At 41.2% G+C, this 16,993-nt stretch overlaps 1 protein-coding gene across 1 annotated transcript in view; it reads left to right on the top strand.

Annotated features, from left to right (window-relative positions):
- The window catches only part of slc25a15b (solute carrier family 25 member 15b), a 49,569-nt gene extending 33,244 nt beyond the window's left edge, over positions 1 to 16,325 (top strand). Inside the window, exons 3-7 of the mRNA XM_034178613.1 lie at positions 1,953 to 2,211; positions 2,305 to 2,442; positions 14,012 to 14,187; positions 14,724 to 14,882; positions 16,017 to 16,325. Of these exons, the coding sequence (XP_034034504.1) occupies positions 1,953 to 2,211; positions 2,305 to 2,442; positions 14,012 to 14,187; positions 14,724 to 14,882; positions 16,017 to 16,156 (872 nt within the window). The 3' untranslated portion in view covers positions 16,157 to 16,325. The remainder of the gene's footprint in view (positions 1 to 1,952; positions 2,212 to 2,304; positions 2,443 to 14,011; positions 14,188 to 14,723; positions 14,883 to 16,016) is intronic.
- The last annotated feature ends 668 nt before the right edge of the window (positions 16,326 to 16,993 follow it).

Raw genomic sequence — 16,993 nt, 5'->3', positions numbered from 1 at the left:
GGTGCAGAAAATTCTGAGGCAGCCAGTCCTTAATATCTTTAAAAAAAAGCTATGTATGGAGTCCAAAGCACTTGTATTATTAGGCACAACTGGCATATAAATCTGGAGGTCATCGGCATAAAAATGAAACTGAAGATTGTGTTTGGTTGTGTTTGAAGATTGTATTTTATGAGTCAAACTGCAGCAATCACTTACATTGATTTTTTTTTTTTTATGATTTTGATGCTTACAAAATCTAGTTTTTTTTTTTTTTTTTTCTTCAGGCTCTGTAAAGTGAGAAAGTTGGGGCTCGGTCTGCGACTAGTTGAATCTACCTGATCGATGTGCCTGGTTGTGTCATGCCAGTTTTTGTAGGGAGTGGTGACTATAACAGTTGATGACAGTTTTTAAGTACAAGAAAAGGCAGACAACCTGGATGGACATGATTTCTCACATCTTTTGTCTTGCACCATCAAAAGCCAAAAGCAACAACAAAGAAAGAATCCAAGAGTTTTTTTTTTTTTTTTAGACTGTGGATTTCCAGAGATCCAGATTATGGACGTTACAAACGACTGATGACCTATTTTGGAAAAGAAGGCTTTTCCAAAATATGAAAATTCATCATTCATCTTCATTTCTTTATGAAGCCTGTGATCATAGCTAATAAGATGATCTGTCATTTATCAATTGTAAACTCCACATCTGCACACGAACACCGTGAAGTCATGTCAGAAAGATGAGATTCTTGTGGTTCATACTTGCAGTCAGTCTCTGACCACGTTTCCTATCAGATCTGCCTTATTATATAAATAATGAATGTTTGAGTTCAATGGTATGAATATTTCATGAGATGAAAGATGGAATGTACCATTCAACAAGGCTTCGTATCATTGAATGAATGGGGGGAAAAAAATGATTATTCGTATTATATAACGGCTAAAATAGAACCTTGTCATTTGATATTTTATTAATTTATAAACAGAAAAGGGACTTACATTTTGGTGTTCCACTGGTGGTTAACAGTCCAACATGAACTTTAAATTGGAGTCCAAAATTGCAATGATGTAGTCCACTGACTTTGTGTACTTCCAAAAAGCCTTCATGTATTTCCACAGTCCAGCAAAAAAAATAACCCTAATGTCAGAAATTTGCCCAGCTTTTCATCCTAACAGCTCTTCATGCCTCCAAATGGCTTACAGCGGAGTGGATTTGTTTTTTTTTTTGTCTTAGAAGAATTAGCAGCGTCAATTAGCTCCTTCAACTCGTCGGCTGCTACCAAAACAAACTCCGCTATGTTTAGCTAAACGCTCCCCCCGGTAGTGTGAACGCGTGCGGTGATCAGGGCGTGCAGTAGTGCATTTCATATAGCACCAAAACTGCACACTAAAAAAAAAACAAAAAAACTATTGCATGGTCAGTGAACCAGCGGTAAATGGTACGAATAATCCGTCATGTGACATACAACCCATCAATCAAATGACACGGATCGCCTCAGCCGTTATATAATTCCTGCTGCTCATCCAATCTGAACCTGGTTTTAGTTATTCCACCATAAATGTTGTTGTCCATTCAGCTGCGCTGATAAAACATGCCGACCAAAATGACAGAGAGATGCACATCTGTGGTTTGATTCTGAAGGTCAGAATATTCTAAGACTTAGTTTGATAGAAGTGTGAGGAACATTAATTTCTAGCACTAGGTGTTCTTTTTAGTTTGTACTGTCAGTCACTCCAAGTTAATAGTAAACACATGGACAGCAGATCAGATTATTGTGCTACACAAACACTCCACCAGCACACATTTTTTTGTACATCAGTAGAAAATCTTTAACATGTAAAGTTGGTTTGTGGAGGAAGTAGATTCTTTTTGAGTTTATTCAAAATAATTGAGCTGCTTGAAAACTTGTTTCAGTCCAGTTTGAGTTTGTATCTTCAACTGTGTTGTTGGCTGTTTTTACACTGTCTTCTATCCAGGGGGCGCTGCGTGTGTTTTTAGCGGACAACCGCTTGACACTGCAAAAGTCAAGATGCAGACGTTTCCCACGATGTACCGCGGCTTCATTCACTGCTTCATGTCCACCTACAGACAGGTGGGTCTGCGCGGGCTCTACCGCGGCACCACGCCGGCACTCATGGCCAACATCGCCGAGAACTCCGTGCTCTTCATGAGCTACGGCTTCTGCCAGCAGGTCGTTCGCTTCATGGCCGGGCTACACAGAGAGGCCGCGCTGAGGTGAGACGGCTCATCCTTCATATTAATGTGATGCCACCTTCACCCCGAGAACACAACTTGAGGTTTTGCTTGTTTGTGATCTCTCTCCGTTAGCGATATGCAGAAAGCCTGCGCCGGGTCAGTGGCGTCCATCTTCTCTTCACTCGTACTTTGTCCCACTGAGCTCGTCAAGTGCCGGCTCCAAGCAATGTTTGAAATGGAGGCCTCCGGAAAGATCTCCAAAGGTCAAAAGTAGGTGCTTTTTGTCACTGTCAGTGTTGTAATAAAAGTGTCTGGTTAGATATTATTCAGTCTCCATATGGACTAATATCATCCAATTTGATCAATTATTTTTACTGTTTTGTGTATTATCAGATTTCCAGTAGACAGAACCTAGACTGATGTGAATTACAGCGTGTCTTTGAGACATGCATCAGATACAGTTTACATTTTTACTCTGTATCTCAAACAAACTAAGCTGCTTAACAATATGTTTGATTGTGATTAGGTAATGCCACGATTATTTATGACTGGTTTCAGTATTTCATCTGCTTTTTGGATTCTTTCAAAGCCCAGATTGCATATATTTATTGCTTCCACCAAGGAGGCTTCTCATGTCTGTCTGTCTGTCTTAGCAGGATTACACCAGTAATAATGAACTGATTTGTACAAGTCGGTTTTTTGTCTGTCTTTCTAATGAATTATTTTCACAAAGGGCAGCACGGTGGCTTAGTAGTTAGCACTGTTGCCTCACAATGGGCCTCATGTATCAACGTTGCGCACTTGTGGCGTAAATTTACGGTGTAAATTTAAAGTACACCAAAGTTGCCGTGACACGTATCAAGCAGTGCGCACCTGCCCATTTCCAGCATACGCCTGACGTGACCTTGATAAATGCGGCTGGTGAAAACAATTGTAATTATAATAAACACGCCCATAAATATTCAGACTCCGCTTCAGACACACCCTCATTTTACGACATGGAAGCCAGGAAGACGGCAAAGAAAAAGAACTCCACCAATCACAACGCGCGCCAATAGAGCGTCAAAAGCGGCCGTCGAATTAATTATTTTGTAGTATAATCAAAAAAGTGTTACAGTGGTCCCTTGTTTATCGCGGGAGTTACGTTCTAAAAATGGTCCGCAAAAAAACAAAGTCTGCGATGTAGTCACCATTATTTTTTACAATTATAGATGTTTTAAAGCTGTAAAAACCCTGTAAAACCACTTTATACACTTTTCTCAATCAGGCATTAACATTTTCTCACTTTTCTCTCGTGTGTAAACACTCTCAAAGTTCAAACCTTAGTAGAAAAATAAGACCAAACTGTTTTCAGGCCCAAACATTTGTTTGAGAAATAAAAATAGAACATTTTCCTATAAATAATTATGATGGCTTTTAGAACTAACGAATTTAATTTTAACGATCAACGAACGAGGTCGGACACATAAGAAATTATTAATAGTGACTGACCAGTATTTCACAGATCGCGCCTCTGCGTCCTGACGCCGCGCCTTTTTCCACTCACACCTGGCTGCAGGTGTCTGTTTCCGTGTGACAAACACAGTTATGAGTAGTTGTTGGTGCTCTTTTTTTCTTCTGGGCGAGAAGATTCTTATAAACAGACACACAGAACACTGTATATATAAAAAAACAAACAAAAAAAACATGCAAAATTTGACTAAAAACTCCGTGAAACGACAAGGCCGTGAAAGGTGAACCGCGTTATAGCGAGGGACCACTGTCTCTTTTCACATGTCAATAATTCTTGACGTGGATATTTGCTTGCTCAATTAATAAGACACGCCTAATTTTACAGATTTCTTTATTCTTAAGATGTACGTGTATTTCTTTATTTTATTGTGACAAAGGAATGGAGAAGACACAACCTGATTGCAGCACGGATGAAGGGAATGACAAAACTACAGTTGTAATTATCAATTTCATTGTCTAAAACGATCACACCACATAAAGTTAAGCTCCAGGCTCGAAGTCTGGAGAAAAAGGCGAGCAGCGCTTTCTTTGCAGTCAGCGCTGTGGCCACGGATCGTGCTCGAGATCCCGCAAAAGCGGGATTTGTATTGATTATTATTTAGTATAATCAGAAAAGTGTTATTTATGTAACATATGCATTGATTTGTATAATGGCACTGTTTATCATGTTGATCATTTACATTTTTATGTGGATTCCAGCGCTGGTTAATTTTGGTGTATAATTTACGCCACCTCTTGACCTGGTGTATATTTTCAGTGCAGCGTACGCCAACGACCACATTGATAAATGCCAAGTAGTGCAGCTGTTTTGGCGTACACCCCTTATACGCTCAAATATCACCGTACGCACGTTGATACATGAGGCCCACTGAGAAGGTCATGGGATCAATTCCCACCTGTGGCCTTTCTGTGTGGAGTTTGTGTGTTCTCCCCGTGTTTGTGTGGGTTCTCTCCAGCTTCCTCCCACATCCAAAGACATGCAGGTTAGGTGGATTGAAAACATTGAAATTGTACGTAGGTGTGAGTGTGTTTTTGTCTATATGTGGCCCTGTGACAGACTGGCATCCTGTCCAGGGTGTACCGCGCCTCACGCCCTATGACAGCTGGCATAGGCTCCAGCCCTGCCGTGACCCTTAATTGGAGTATAGAAAATGGATGCAGGGATATTTTCACAAACATCCAGTAGCTCTAGATAATCACCTCAAACCATAACCTTTAAAAATAATTTCTTAGAGATATTCTCCAGCACTTTAAGACATTAAAATACTTGTATGTCACATCAGAGTATTGGCTGCATCTATCAAAAAAAAAAAAATTGCACTGTGAAGGGGGATAAGCACAAGTCGCATTTGTTTCATGCAACAAGAAAACCCACCAGCAGACCAACTTATATTCATCTCCTTGGCCATAATGTCATGGAGACATAACTGCACTGTTGACAAAGGAGAATTCCACCTATTTTCAACCTAGGCTATTTTCACTCAGGACAAAAATCAGTTTAATTGCCGTATCATTTAATTTGAATGTAAACACCACATTAGTCAATAGAAGCTAACGGGTACTAAGTGTTATTGTAAGAAGCAAAATAACTCACTAAACTGCTTTTTGTTGCCAGAGGTAGAAAACCCAACTTCAGTGAATTAAATTCGTACGATGTTTTGCTTCTGCCTGTGCACCTAAAGCAAGGGATTTCAGTGATTACCTCATCTGTCTGCCTGAAGACTTGAACTAATTATTGAACATTGAACTAATGTGTGCGCGCACACACATCTGCTTTTCAGATCCAGTGAAAACTTGAAACAGCACCTCTCCAGCCACTAAAGTTGTCCCAGTTGAACAACAATCAGCTTATGGTGCACTGGATTTAAATTCCCTGTATCGTGGATGCATTTTTATGAAAAGTTAATAGAGCAACACGTATGGAACCAAAATGCCCATTAAATGGAACCAAATTGCACAAGAAAGTCAGTCATTCAGTGGATTATTTTCTATACAAAGAGACAAATAATTTGTTTTTTCATTATTTAGTTTGACCCGTGTAGCACAATGATTTGTTACTCCACTGGGATATTTTCTTCTCCTCAGGTTTGTGTGTCAGTTGTCGTGTATTTTGTGATAATGGTGAGCCTGTTCAGTATAATTGGGAGTTCCTCCTACTGCCTGTGAGGTGCCACTGCTGGCACCGTGGACTCCTCTGCAGTCCCGTCCCCCCCCCCCCCCCCCCCTTAGTGAGGTCAGAGCTTTGGAATGATCAAGCAAATTTGCATGGGATAAAGAAAAGAGGAAGATGCGGCGTCGTATACAAGAGGCTCAAAAGATGTTGGATTCCTCTTTCTACTATGATACACTCATATGCAGTCACCGCAATTAAATAGATGAAACTTTTTGCTTCAAGAACATGATGCCGGCTCAAAGCTGGATATTGCCAGGTTTGACAAACCGTATTGACTTGCCAGGAACTCTGCTGTGACCGATAAGTCACTTGGTGTGAGGGGGAGGTGATGGTCTAGTGGTTAAGGCGTTGGGCTTGAGACCAGAAGATCCTGGGTTCAAAATTATGGACCAGTTACAAATGGGAACTAACCCGGTGCTGTCCATCGAACAGCTCACACGGAAGCTGCAGTCCTCATGTGAACAGTTCAGACTGTTTCAAATATTAAAATCATTCACACACAGAGTGAGCCACCAAGACCAAGATAAAATAAAAAAAAGTTAAATTACTCTGTTTGGCGACGTGTGGAGGGTGAGGCTGCGTGATGACATGCATGTCAACGTCTACGCACGTCGCCTACCAAACAAAAGGGTACTGCTGGCCAATACCGGGCAGTACCAACCTGGACCACTCGATTGGAAACGCTGGCTAATTCATCATGGTGTGACAGTTGCACAATTTATTTGAAGTAGCCAGCGTATTTGCCAAATTTTTCATAAGTCAGTATACGCTGTCTAAATTATCAAGGCGTGGCAGGTCCATAAGGAGTCAAACTATTTTTATAATTGTTTTAATTTTTATGATTTTAGTCAGGAGTTGTCTGTTTTCGGTAGTGTCGTCCATGAACAGCAGAATAGTGTGGCCGTGGTCTTGAACCATCTCTGGGGAGTTGAGGAGAGGAAAGGTTCCGGCTCCGATGGTGTTGGGAAGTTGCATTCTGAAGAACTGTGCAGAACAGCAGGTAGATGTATTCAGTTTCAGTTTTAGGAGATCCCTTGAGGAGATCAGGTACCTGATCTTTGGAAATCATCCACAGGGCTGTGAAAACTCCGCAGGATTTCATCGTGGGGGGGTGTTAGTGTTGTACTCTTTAATCATAATAGTCAGTTTTTTTTTTTTTTTTTTATGACATCGTGTAAGTTTTAAGTCCATGGACACTGATCTGTGTGTTACGTGTACACATCTGTTTCCTCGGATCCGCGGAGTTTCAAGGAGAATAAATGCCACTCAAAGCCTTGCTGTTATGGCAGTTGTAAAGTGAAACTGGTTGGTTGCTGCGGTGAAGATGTGTGGCTCCTGCGCGACGCATAAGCTAAACATAGCATGTGACATTGCAAACTTTTAGAGCTTTCAAGTTTTTAAAAGAATTTTGCAGCACGTCTGTCACGGAGCGACGTTGGACAGAGAGAAGATGGCAAGAGACTGTTTGGAAAAAGTCTGTTAAGTACAAGAATCCGTGGAATTGTCACTGGCTTCATGAACACACCTGAAAGATGAAAGAAACGGGAAAAGTGAACTGTGCCATCAGGAAACACGGTAAGAATTTTTCTCTCTCTGGAAAATAAACATTCTGCTGTTCAAACAGGATTTTAGACAAGAAGATTGACTTTTTTCTTTCATTAATCTATTAATCACTTTCTTTCATTGGAAAAAGCTATTGTGGCTTTGAATGGATTTACATGAATTTACACAAGAATGTAAATGAGTTTTATTAATGTAGACTTTTTTTCATGGGAAAAAAGACTGGCTTTACAGGAATTTACACAATATGTGACTTTTTTACAATAAGATATGTTAGTGATAGTTCAACCATGATTTTAAAATATTCTACAAGCTTTAGTTGTGGTTTTTGAAATGCCATAATAGTCTTTTCAGTCTTCATGAATTTCCTGTAGTTTAACTGTTCTGAGTTAATTCATAATTTGATTTACAATTAAAAGGAAAATAATTCCAGGTTCTACTTCCACATCATATTGTTATTTCAACATGATCATTGACAGGTCAAATGAAAGGTTGAATACAGGATCATTTAAATGTGCACTAATTTTGAGATTTTTTTTCTTCCAGAAGATGCTGAAAATGTATCACTAGATAAAAATTAATCTGGTTTCTTGGGCCCCGTGGGGCCCGAGACCCCAGCTCCGGGGGGCTGCACCCCCAGACCACCTACAAATTTTCCTCGGATTTCACAATCACCTTCAGACCACCTACAAATTTTCCTCGGATTTCACAATTTTCACTTCACAGCCCTGCATCCACTGTTGTACCTCTGCCACAAAATAATTCCCCAAAGATGCTGAATTACTTCAGGCTTGTCGCCCCTTACATTGTTTGTCATAAAAACTTTTGACAAAATTATCAAAGGTCCATTAGTGGAAATAGTTCAGTCAAACTTAAGTTCAGTTTGCCTGTCAGTGAGGAAAGAGTGTTGATGCTATTGGCACCCTGCTGAACCTGATCTTGATACATCTAGAGGATGCAAACCCTCTGGTACAGCTGGTGTTTATAGATCTTTATTTATTTATTCTGAGCTATAAACTGCATCCAGCCCCCATTTTGGCAAACGGGTTAAGTTGTGCCCAGTCTGATCTGTTGGCTTCTTGATTTCTTGACCAATCGGCACCAGAGTGTTAAAGTAAACAGTGCTTTATCTGACATTCTCACACCTTCCACTGTATCACTGCAAGGGTATATCCTTTCACCCTCTTGTTTGTTTTGTACTCAAACACATGCTGGAGCCAACACGGAGGGGTGTTATAGTATTAGATTTGCTGCTGAAAGGTGACGATCAGGACCGCGGTCCAGTAGTGTTTGATTTCTTGGACTGGTGTAAGTTGTCCTGTTCTGGATATTAATGTGCCAAGAACAAAGGAGATGGTCATTGATTTTTAGGAAGAATCAATCATCCATCTCCCCCAGTGGTGGCTGTTGATCATGCTGTAGAGGTGGGACAGAAGTATAAATAGTTGGACATCCTCATCGATAATAAGCTTATCTTTGAAGTCCAGGTCAATGCTGTCCTTACGAAAACCCATCAGCGAATACATTTCATGCTTTGTAGTTTTAATGTTGACAGTGTTTCTATAATGATGATTTATTGAATCACTCCAGATGTTCTCCTTGGTGTTGTGGCTGGGTTTGCTGATCTTAAAGAACAGAAACAAGCTGCAGAGTGATTAAAGTACGCACCAAAATCGTGGGCATACTCTTAGGTGACCTGATAAGATTCTCATGTCAGGTCTTTAAAGATGGTGACAAATGTTTTGACAGATTCAAGCCATCCACTGTTCAGAGAGTTCCAGGTACTTCTTTTTGGCAAGAGATGGAGAATGCCAAGATGCAGAACAAAAAGGTTTAGAAATGTTTTTTTATATCAGCTAAATAAGATTAATTAAATCAATTATGACGTGCTTTTTTAATTAGTAGAATTAATACAACTTTTATTTAATGCTGCGTTTACACATGACGACGACAAGTCACGAATGCCACGAAGTACACATTCTTGGCCGCTGATCACGAATGTGATGATTCAGGGCAGAGGCGTCAGGTGTCCTCAGGAACTGCTGCAACCTGTTACCACACGTTAACGATTAATGGCACGTGTTGCTGGAGAATTATCAGAAACCATTACGCACAGTCAAGAATAGTGTTCCGCGTTGTGCGCTATTGCACGTAACAGCGCATTAAGTTCTGTCACGTTGTGAACGAGGTGAATTGTCTCCACACACACACACCCACCCATATTCATCCAACCGAATTCAGATCGCTCCAGTTTTTCAGAAGAACTTTGTGACTGCATGCGTAGTTGGGCTCTGTGCCATGGAGTGGCGCAGAGAGGAGGAGGACAGAGCCAGATGTGTGGCTTCATGCGGCTCTCGTCTCGCGCATTTTCCCGAACATCAGGCACATGCAGCAGGTGGAACACCTGCAGGAGCGTGCTGAAGAGCACTGAAATTAGACTTTTAGGCAACTTGGTGTCAGCGATCAAACTGAATGCGATGCAGCAGAGTTTAATTGTGCGCGCGCTTCTTCCTCCGCCAGACCTGAGGAGGTGCAGAGATGTCTGGCTGCACCCGAGTCTCCTCTGTTTCCTCTGGCTCAGACTTGTTCTCCCGCTCATCGGTTACAACAGCAGGTGGAACACCTGCAGGAGCATCCTGAGGAGCTTCAGCAGGAACTGTGGAACAACATTTGGAGCCGAGTTTAATTGTGCGCATGTGACAGAGAACTGATTTGTCGTGGCGCGCAGTGAAATGTGACACCGTGTTACAAGTCGTGTCAAAACTTGACAGTTTCCGTGTCCGTAATAATGCGTGACAGTTTGGGCTCCAAGAACCATCACAGGAACCACTACGAATGTTGTCACGTTCTATTAAGGATCAGTACTCTTCAAGACGGATCAATACGCTCAGTTGTGACCTCCATGACGTGAGATGAAATGAGGGTGGTGTGTGACATTCGTGGAAGATTTTTTGACAGGCAAAAACATGCTCCACAAATATCAAGAATATCACGCACCAACAAGCACTATTAAGAAACCTATTCAGATGCGTTAAGTCACATTAAGAATGTCAGGAATGTGTCACGAATTACAGAAAAATGACATTCGTAACGCGTCTTGGTTATGTGTAAACGCATCTGAAGAATTTTTTAGTGTAAATAATAAACTAAACAGGGGTGTGTGTGTGTGTGTGTGTGTGGCAGAATGGTGGATTAATAGTTAGCACTGTGCTACCAACTGTGCACATCACTTTTTTTCTTTTTGTTTGCTGCGCCAGCCATCAGCTGACAAGGAACACATTTAATAAATGATAAAAGGTTGGGGGGAAAAAAGACACAGACGGGTGACTTCATTTGTGAGGAAATCAGACATTTTACTGAAATGGGCGGTCTGACAGACAGAATAATTTTGCCAGGTTTGTGCAGAAGCCCACACTGACTTCAAGCAGAATTTGGTGCAGGGCGCTCAGACATGCGAATGAGTGTGTGTGTGTGTGAGGAGATGCGACCGACGAGGGCGGTCGCATCTCCTCCACTCTCCCTTAGCTCTGCTCTCTGCTTTAACCTTCAAGTCCCTACTTCACCAGACCGTGAATTCCTCAAATTACAACCCCTGGCAATAATTATGGAATCACTGGCCTCGGAGGATGTTCCTTCAGTTGTTTAATTTTGTAGAAAAAAAGCAGATCACAGACATGACACAAAACTAAAGTCATTTCAAATGGCAACTTTCTGGCTTTAAGAAACACTATAAGAAATCAGGAAAAAAAATTGTGGCAGTCAGTAACGGTTACTTTTTTAGACCAAGCAGAGGGGCAAAAAATATGGACTCACTCAATTCTGAGGAATAAATTACGGAATCACCCTGTAAATTTCCATTCCCAAAACTAACACCTGCATCAAATCAGATCTGCTCGTTAGTCTGCATCTAAAAAGGAGTGATCACACCTTGGAGAGCTGTTGCACCAAGTGGACTGACATGAATCATGGCTCCAACACGAGAGATGTCAATTGAAACAAAGGAGAAGATTATCAAACTCTTAAGAGGGTAAATCATCACGCAATGTTGCAAAAGATGTTGGTTGTTCAGTCAGGTGTGTCTAAACTCTGGACCAAATACAAACATGGGAACGTTGTTAAAGGCAAACATACTGGTAGACCAAGGAAGACATCAAAGCGTCAAGACAGAAAACTTAAAGCAATATGTCTCAAAAATCAAATATGCACAACAAAACAAATGAGGAATGAATGGGAGGAAACTGGAGTCAACGTCTGTGACCGAACTGTAAGAAACCGCCTAAAGGAAATGGGATTTACATACAGAAAAGCTAAACGAAAGCCATCATTAACACCTAAACATAAAAAAACAAGGTTACAATGGGCTAAGGAAAAGCAGTCGTGGACCGTGGATGACTGGATGACAGTCATACTCAGTGATGAATCTCAAATCTGCATTGGGCAAGGTGATGATGCTGGAACTTTTGTTTGGTGCCGTTCCAATGAGATTTATAAAGATGACTGCCTGAAGAGAAAATGTACATTTCCACAGTCATTGATGATATGGGGCTGCATGTCAGGTAAAGGCACTGGGGAGATGGCTGTCATTACATCATCAATAAATGCACAAGTTTACGTTGATATTTTGGACACTTTTCTTATCCCATCCATTGAAAGGATGTTTGGGGATGATGAAATCATTTTTCAAGATGATAATGCATCTTGCCATAGAGCAAAAACTGTCAAAACATTCCTTGCAAGAAGACACATGGGGTCAATGTCATGGCCTGCAAATAGTCCGGATCTTAAGACAATTGAAAATCTTTGGTGGAAGTTGAAGAAAATGGTCCATGACAAGGCTCCAACCTGCAAAGCTGATCTGGCAACAGCAATCAGAGAAAGTTAGAGCCAGATTGATGAAGAGTACTGTTTGTCACTCATTAAGTCCATGCCATACCTCAGAGACTGCAAGCTGTTATAAAAGGCAGAGGTGGTGCAACAAAATACTAGTGATGTGTTGGAGCGTTCTTTTGTTTTTCATGATTCCATAATTTTTTCCTCAGAATTGAGTGATTCCATTTTTTTTTTTCCCTCTGCTTGGTCTAAAACAGCAACCGTTACTGACTGCCACAATTTATTTTTTTTTTCCTGATTTCTTATAGTGTTTCTTAAAGCCAGAAAGTTGCCATTTGAAATGATTTTAGTTTTGTCATGTCTGTGATCTGCTTTTTTTGTCTACAAAATTAAACAACTGAATCAACATCCTCTGAGGCCGGTGATTCCATAATTTTTGCCAGGGGGTGTATTATTGGATACTGGATCTATTGGACTACTATTGGATTAACCATGGAATTCATCAGCTGGTCTCTGAATGCTATTGACACCATCTTTTCTGCAAGAAGGGCAGGACCGAGGGATCCTACCTGCGCAGATGGAACGTATCCTGTGGGCTATGTTCTTGACTCCTGGGGGTCTTGGCGTGTGGCATGCTTGGCGCCTTTCTTCATTGAGGACATCGAGGATTTATTCATATTTGGTCTTATGGTAGCAGGGCTGGTACTTTCTGGCTTATGTGCTGCCCTGATCTATCGGAAAATTGGCAAGACGGCGGCATCAAGAACCACCGCCCCTCGCTTGTCCGTCATGATTAACGGGGTGGGCAAGGCGTTGCATTCTCAGACTGTGATGACTCTTGAACTCAGACGCAAATTGGATGACATCTTGGAGCAGATGCGTGCCTTGCAGATGAAGTTGAAGATTTCGCAGGCTGGTGAATATTCTTGATTCATAATTGGGAATATTCTTAATTCATAATTGGGATTTGGTTGTTCAAGTGTAACTGTAAAAAGTGTTTTTCACTGCTCAAACCACAACACGGCAGGCTTATCAAGCCTGAAGGACAAATTGCCCGACTGTTTTCCTCCAGAGGAATGTCTCCAGGCCTTGGTTATTATTTGGCTCCTTTCCTATCTCAACTCACAAAGACAATAAACTGTTTTTCATAGGACTGAAGCATGCTCCATTCCCTCTCCCCTACCCCCATCACACACACCCCACTCTGGCTTCTGCTCACATCACTCCCCTTCCCTTCTGCGCGGTTTTAGCTGCTGCTGGTCCCCTCCCAGGCTGACGGTGGCGCAACTCAGGGTTGCTGCGTGACCTTTACACTCTTGTTCCCCCCACCCCGACCTCTGCACTTGCCACTCCTTCCCCCACGGGAGGCCGCACGGCACAGCTGTAGCAGCTTCCCCCTCAAGCTCAGCTGTGCGGCATGGCTGCTGCTGCTACCCACACTCACATTGCCTCAATTCGGATGACTGTTTCAAAGTTTAGCGTACATTAACAATCAAATGTATGTGTGCGGTTGTTTTAATTCTGTGTGCCATTATTACGTTCAACTAGTAATAATTGTACATTAATTGCTGTATTTTTGTCTGAGGTAATTGGGTGTGAAGAAATTTTGATGCACTTGTAATGACAATAAATCATTCATATATATATATATATATATATATATATATTCCTCACACACAGACTGAGACTGTATGATTGTTTCATTACTGTATATATCTGCATTAAGTGTGGACTGACCCAGCTGTATTTCCCTCTGTTTTGAAGCACAGTATGGTCGGTGGTGAAGACGCTGATGAAGAATGAGGGCCCGCTGGGCTTCTTCCAGGGCCTGACCACCACAATACTCAGAGAGATTCCGGGTTACTTCTGTTTCTTCGGCGGCTATGAACTCTCCCGCACTATCTTTTCAAACTACATGAAATGTGAAAAAGACCGCATAGGTATTGAAACCTATTGAGAGAGAGAAAAACACTTCTATATGTTCTTGCACAAAGAATAGCAAAAAATGTTTCCTCTCAAAATAAAAGTGAAAATTTTAACTTAAAAAATAAGTCACTGTGACAATCTGCATTTAACACTATTAAGTAAATGTAGTTAATATCCAGTTCATATGCGTACCAAACTGTCAGGGATGGTCTGTATGGATCAGCTGTGCTAATAGTTACATCTGCGTTTTTAACTGGCCCATATCTAATCTGTGTGTTTACATTATTTTGAACTACCTGGATGCAGAAGTGCGTTTTAGGAAGCATCACCTTAGAGTTTATGGTGTAGTTTGTTTTTCACACATCTTTAAACTCTGTCAGTGCAATTTGGGTCTAAATTTTCAGTTGATAAACCTTAATTTTAGAAAATGTTACAAACCCAAATGTCAGAAATATTGTTGTGCTGGATGCCTTGTTACAAATGGACCAATGCTGTTATTCCACAATCTGATTTTAGTTTGTATTTGCATTTGCTGTTTTGTATATTCTAGGTGTGGCTGCAACCATGTTCAGCGGTGGTTTCGGTGGGGCATGTCTGTGGATAGTGACTTATCCCATGGACTGTGTCAAGTCCCGGATCCAGGTTATGTCCATGACGGGCAAACAGGCAGGATTTTTCAAAACGTTCTGGACAATCACGCGTACTGAAGGTAGGTTGAGGCCACAGAGCCGTATATGCAAACTAGAGTCCGCAGTCGCACTGAGATGTGTCCAGACAAGGAGTCGTGGTCGCTATTTTGGATCAGGGCACCTCAGTGGGCAGCGCTCAAAGAATCTCATCAAGAAACGGGTGGAAAATGCTAGAAAGCTGTGCATGTTGGAAAAACCACAAACAGAGAAAGAAGGGAGACATTTCCTTCATAATTAGGCAGTTTTGGCTATTCTTGATACTTTTTCTGTGACTTCTGAGCAATAAACTGACGTAAAGTGTCATGCCTGTGTATGAAATCTGAGGATTTAGAAACCACCTGGAATTTTATTCAAAGCTGAACTTATTCAGTGCTATACAAAAACGGATTCAATTAATGCCGCCTGTGTGCCCAGTCTGGATTGTGATATTGTGCCATCATGTCTGCAAAATTTGGAATCTGGAACATAACGGATCTGTTTAAATTTTCAACACTAAAATAATTATGAAGTCAATGACTCATTTACATGAAACCATTTGTTGATAGAATCATTAATCGTTTACAGCTGCAGGTTGTGCCGTCCACATCGCGCGATGAACGCATTTGGAATCCTTTCAAAGGTAATTATATATATATATATATATATATATATATATATTAATGGACTGATATGAGGCAGCTGCACCTGAACGTCTCGGCTCATACAGGCTCTGTGGCCCAGTTGCAGCTGGAACAGATTGGATCCGTATAACTTCCTGTAACTAAGGTTTTCAGGGTAATTTTAATACTCTCCTTGCATGATTTAATGTAAATTAATTTTGCTGGCTCGATATCCAGGTCAGAACGGCATTTTAACACGTTTTTTTTTTTTTTCCCCATGTGTGTGTTCACTCGTGTATCCGTATTGAACATGCATATGAAAACATGTCGCATTCAGGTGCTTCGTCAATATTTTGCACAGGTACAAAGCGTCATGTCGCTCTCCTTGAAAGGACATTCGCATTTAGTAGGCAGCATTGGGACTGCGCTCTCTACTACTCTGTGGTTGAGGCTTTGTTTTACTGCTGTAACCCTCAGTTTGTGTTTTAGGTTTGCTGAACTTTGTTGTTCTCATTACCAAGCTTTTTTGTTTTTCTTCTTGTCGTTCTGTGTTAGGCGTGAGGGCGGTCTACTCTGGTCTTACTCCCACTCTGATCCGAACCTTCCCTGCCAACGGAGCATTGTTTCTGGCCTATGAGGCCAGCCGGGAATTCATGATGAAGCACTTTGACAGTGAAAATAAGAGTGCCGTATAAAATTTGTAGGAGTGGAGTTAAATTTTCTATACATAGAGAACCTTAAAGTTCCTCCTGATAATTAAGGATCCTGCAGGTTCTGTTCTGGGTCATTTCTCGCCCCTGTTAACGTTGCACACAACTGCCACAGAAACACTCTGACATGGTGTTTACCTCTTAATTATGAGAATGAGTGTATTCATTAGAAGATTTTGTTTCCTTTAGCAGATTTGAGTTTTACAGAAATGCTGTTTCCAGCATATAGTGTATAAATAATTTAGATTTAAGTACAGTATTAAACATTTACTTTATCAACACTAGTTTAAATCGCTGTTTTAGTCTTATTTAGCCACAGTCGGTTTTCAGGTACCTGGTTAGAAGAGCACACAAGGTGGTGCTGGCGGTACTAAATCTCAGTATGTTAAGATTTTAAAGCTACAATATGGAGGTTTTAGGGATGTTTAATTAGCACGTGATTATGAATGCTATTTTCCATTTTCAGACTAGGGTTTGCAATCCAGCTCGGGCCACATCCTACACCAGATTGGAAAGTTTGGGTTCTGTGCTGTTTTGCACGGAAAATAAACTGGAAATGAATAAGCTATCAAATGAATGAATAAGCTTCTCCACAGCAGGTCTGATGTGAATTGGCACAAGTTTTACGCCGGATGTCCTTCCTGATGCAACTCCGCACTACATAAACTGATCAGTTTTATCCCAGAGACCTCTTTGGCTCAGGCCTAATTCCTTGACTGTATCCTGCTTAAGCCAGATTGCAAACCTCAGTATGAACGGGGCCTAAAACAATTAGTGGTGTTTGATAACTTTTTGTTGTGACAGTGCTGCGGATCTCCCCCC

Source organism: Thalassophryne amazonica, chromosome 9, assembly GCF_902500255.1.
Source record: "Thalassophryne amazonica chromosome 9, fThaAma1.1, whole genome shotgun sequence".
Taxonomy (NCBI): Eukaryota; Metazoa; Chordata; class Actinopteri; order Batrachoidiformes; family Batrachoididae; genus Thalassophryne; species Thalassophryne amazonica.
The sequence above is the reverse complement of the archived record's forward strand: the minus strand, read 5'-3'. Positions and strand labels throughout refer to the sequence as shown.